The sequence below is a fragment of the Vollenhovia emeryi genome, unplaced genomic scaffold (genome assembly GCF_000949405.1).
Source record: "Vollenhovia emeryi isolate VEMERY1.0 unplaced genomic scaffold, V.emery_V1.0 DF943724.1, whole genome shotgun sequence".
Taxonomy (NCBI): Eukaryota; Metazoa; Arthropoda; class Insecta; order Hymenoptera; family Formicidae; genus Vollenhovia; species Vollenhovia emeryi.
The window spans coordinates 894-2,882 of NW_011962642.1; the positions used below are offsets into that span (position 1 = coordinate 894).

General features: G+C 33.8%; 1 protein-coding gene across 1 annotated transcript; it reads right to left on the reverse strand.

The window, feature by feature from the left end:
* Positions 1-673: 673 nt before the first annotated feature.
* LOC105565056 lies at positions 674-1,720 on the reverse strand. Its single transcript, XM_012017904.1, has 2 exons — positions 1,301-1,720; positions 674-1,105 (listed from the first exon to the last, which is right to left on the reverse strand). The coding sequence occupies exons 1-2, from the start codon at positions 1,718-1,720 to the stop codon at positions 674-676; spliced, it is 852 nt and encodes a 283-aa protein (XP_011873294.1).
* Positions 1,721-1,989: the final 269 nt, after the last annotated feature.

Consider the following 1,989-nt stretch of genomic DNA (forward strand, 5'->3'; position numbering starts at 1 on the left):
TTTGAGAATCTCTTTTTCTATCATGGTCTCATGCTTCTTCTCTAAATGTTCCCGGACATAAAGAGAACTGGAGACACGTCGACTGAGATGAATTCGTTGTAATGGATTTAACACGACTGTGACACAGCAATATCGAAGTGCGACTTAAATAAGTGTGGTAAACAAGACATTGGTCATGTATCGTCGTTTACTGAAAAACAAACGGCGCAAAATTCACAATTTGTCTAAACATGTCAAACGTCATAATAAATTAACAATTGTGTTAAAATTATAAAATTGTAATAAGTTAATAAATTTGGTCAACGAAATAAAATGTAAATGAAAAATTAAAGTTGTAAAATTAAAATTAACTTAAAATAAAATTAAGACATAATGGATGTAAAAAATTAGTCATTAAAAATTTAAAACTCAATAAATGACGTTTGAATATCCAGAGTTTCAACTCAAACAGAGCTTGATTAAAATTCAAAATTGAATATGGTGGACATTCATCGATAATTAAAAACTAACTAAACTTGTGTCAGAATGTTAAAGGTTGAAATGTTAAACTTGTAAAGAGTTGGTAAAAAAAAATTAAAATGGAAATATAATCCATGGAAATTAAAATGGTAAACTTAAAATAAGAAAAAATAAATAAATAAATAAATAAATAAATAAATAAATGAATGAATAGTCAAACTCTATTTAGGTCCTGGATGATTAGGTTGTATAAATCACCCAGGAGATCCATGTCATTTTGTAAATTGAGGCCGTTAGTTTGGCGTTTAATATAAATCATTTCTGAGATGAGACGCCTGTAAAGAAAAGGTTCTTCATCCAAGATTTCAACATTATCCCAGTCAAATTCATGGCCAGATTGTCTATGTTCCGTTATGACTGATATTTGCTTCGTGTTTCTATTAATATGTTTGCGGTGTTCATTTACTCTAGTGGCTAGTACTCTACCGGTCTGGCCCACGTATGATGCGTTGCAATCATTACATGAGATTTTATAAACTACATTGTTGCGTGCGAGCGTTGGAAGTGGGTCTTTATGAACTTTGATAAAGTTTCTGAGTTTCTGTAAACCTGTGTATGATAGAGTTGTATTGAGATCTTTGACCACCTGTGTGAACTTTTCAGATATATTTGGGATATACGGAATGTTGAAAAATCTGCCCTTATCGTTATTAGTTATATTCGTAATGGTGGCTGCCGTGGAATTTGATTTTTGATTTCTGATTAAATTGTTTATTCTCTCCCTTACTGTTTGAAAAATAAGGGGGAGGGGGTAGCCGTTCTCAAGTAAAATATCAATTACGAATTTGAGATTTTTTTGTTGAAATCTTGGATGGGCTAAAAGTATTGCTCGGTCGGTTAAGCATTTAATGGTGCCCTTTTTGTGACACAACGGTTGAGACGACGCGAAATTGAGGTATCTGCCAGAAAACGTCGGTTTGTGGTACCAATCGAATTCAATCGTGTCGTCTCTAACAATAATAGTGGTGTCGAGAAAATTCAAGTGTTTGTTGGTTCCTTCTTCTAAAGTAAATTGTATTCTACTGTGGAGAGAATTAAATGTCTCGAGTGTGGAATTTTTTTGTGAAGAAGGAACCGACATCGCGATGTCGTCCACATATCTGACGTAAAAAGGTGGAACAAACGTCAGGGCTTCAAGTGCTTTAATCTCGAGGTCCTGCATAGTAATGTCCGCTATAATCGGTGATAGTGGAGAGTCCATGGGTGTGCCAAAGGTTTGTTGGTAAAATGTTTTGTCAAAAGAAAAAAATGTGGAATTTAATACAAACCGAATAGCCAACAAGAACTCGTCACATGGAATTGTGCATTTTGAACCTATGTGATGCCACCGTTTTAATATACTTTCTTCAGCTAATTCTATCGGTACATTAGTGAAGAGTGATATCACATCTAATGAAATGATATCGTACTCTTGGTCTACGTGGAGTCCGTTTAATTTGTTAATCAATTCGAAACTGTTCATTATTAGGG

What these genes read in the sequence shown, in the direction of transcription:
- LOC105565056 (XM_012017904.1), bottom strand. Translation starts at nt 1,720, where the DNA reads ATGGACTCTCCACTATCACCGATTATAGCGGACATTACTATGCAGGAC. An exon ending in AACAAAAAAATCTCAAATTC is followed by an intron (nt 1,106 to 1,300) that starts GTAATTGATATT and finishes AAGTTCACACAG; the next exon opens with GTGGTCAAAGATCTCAATAC.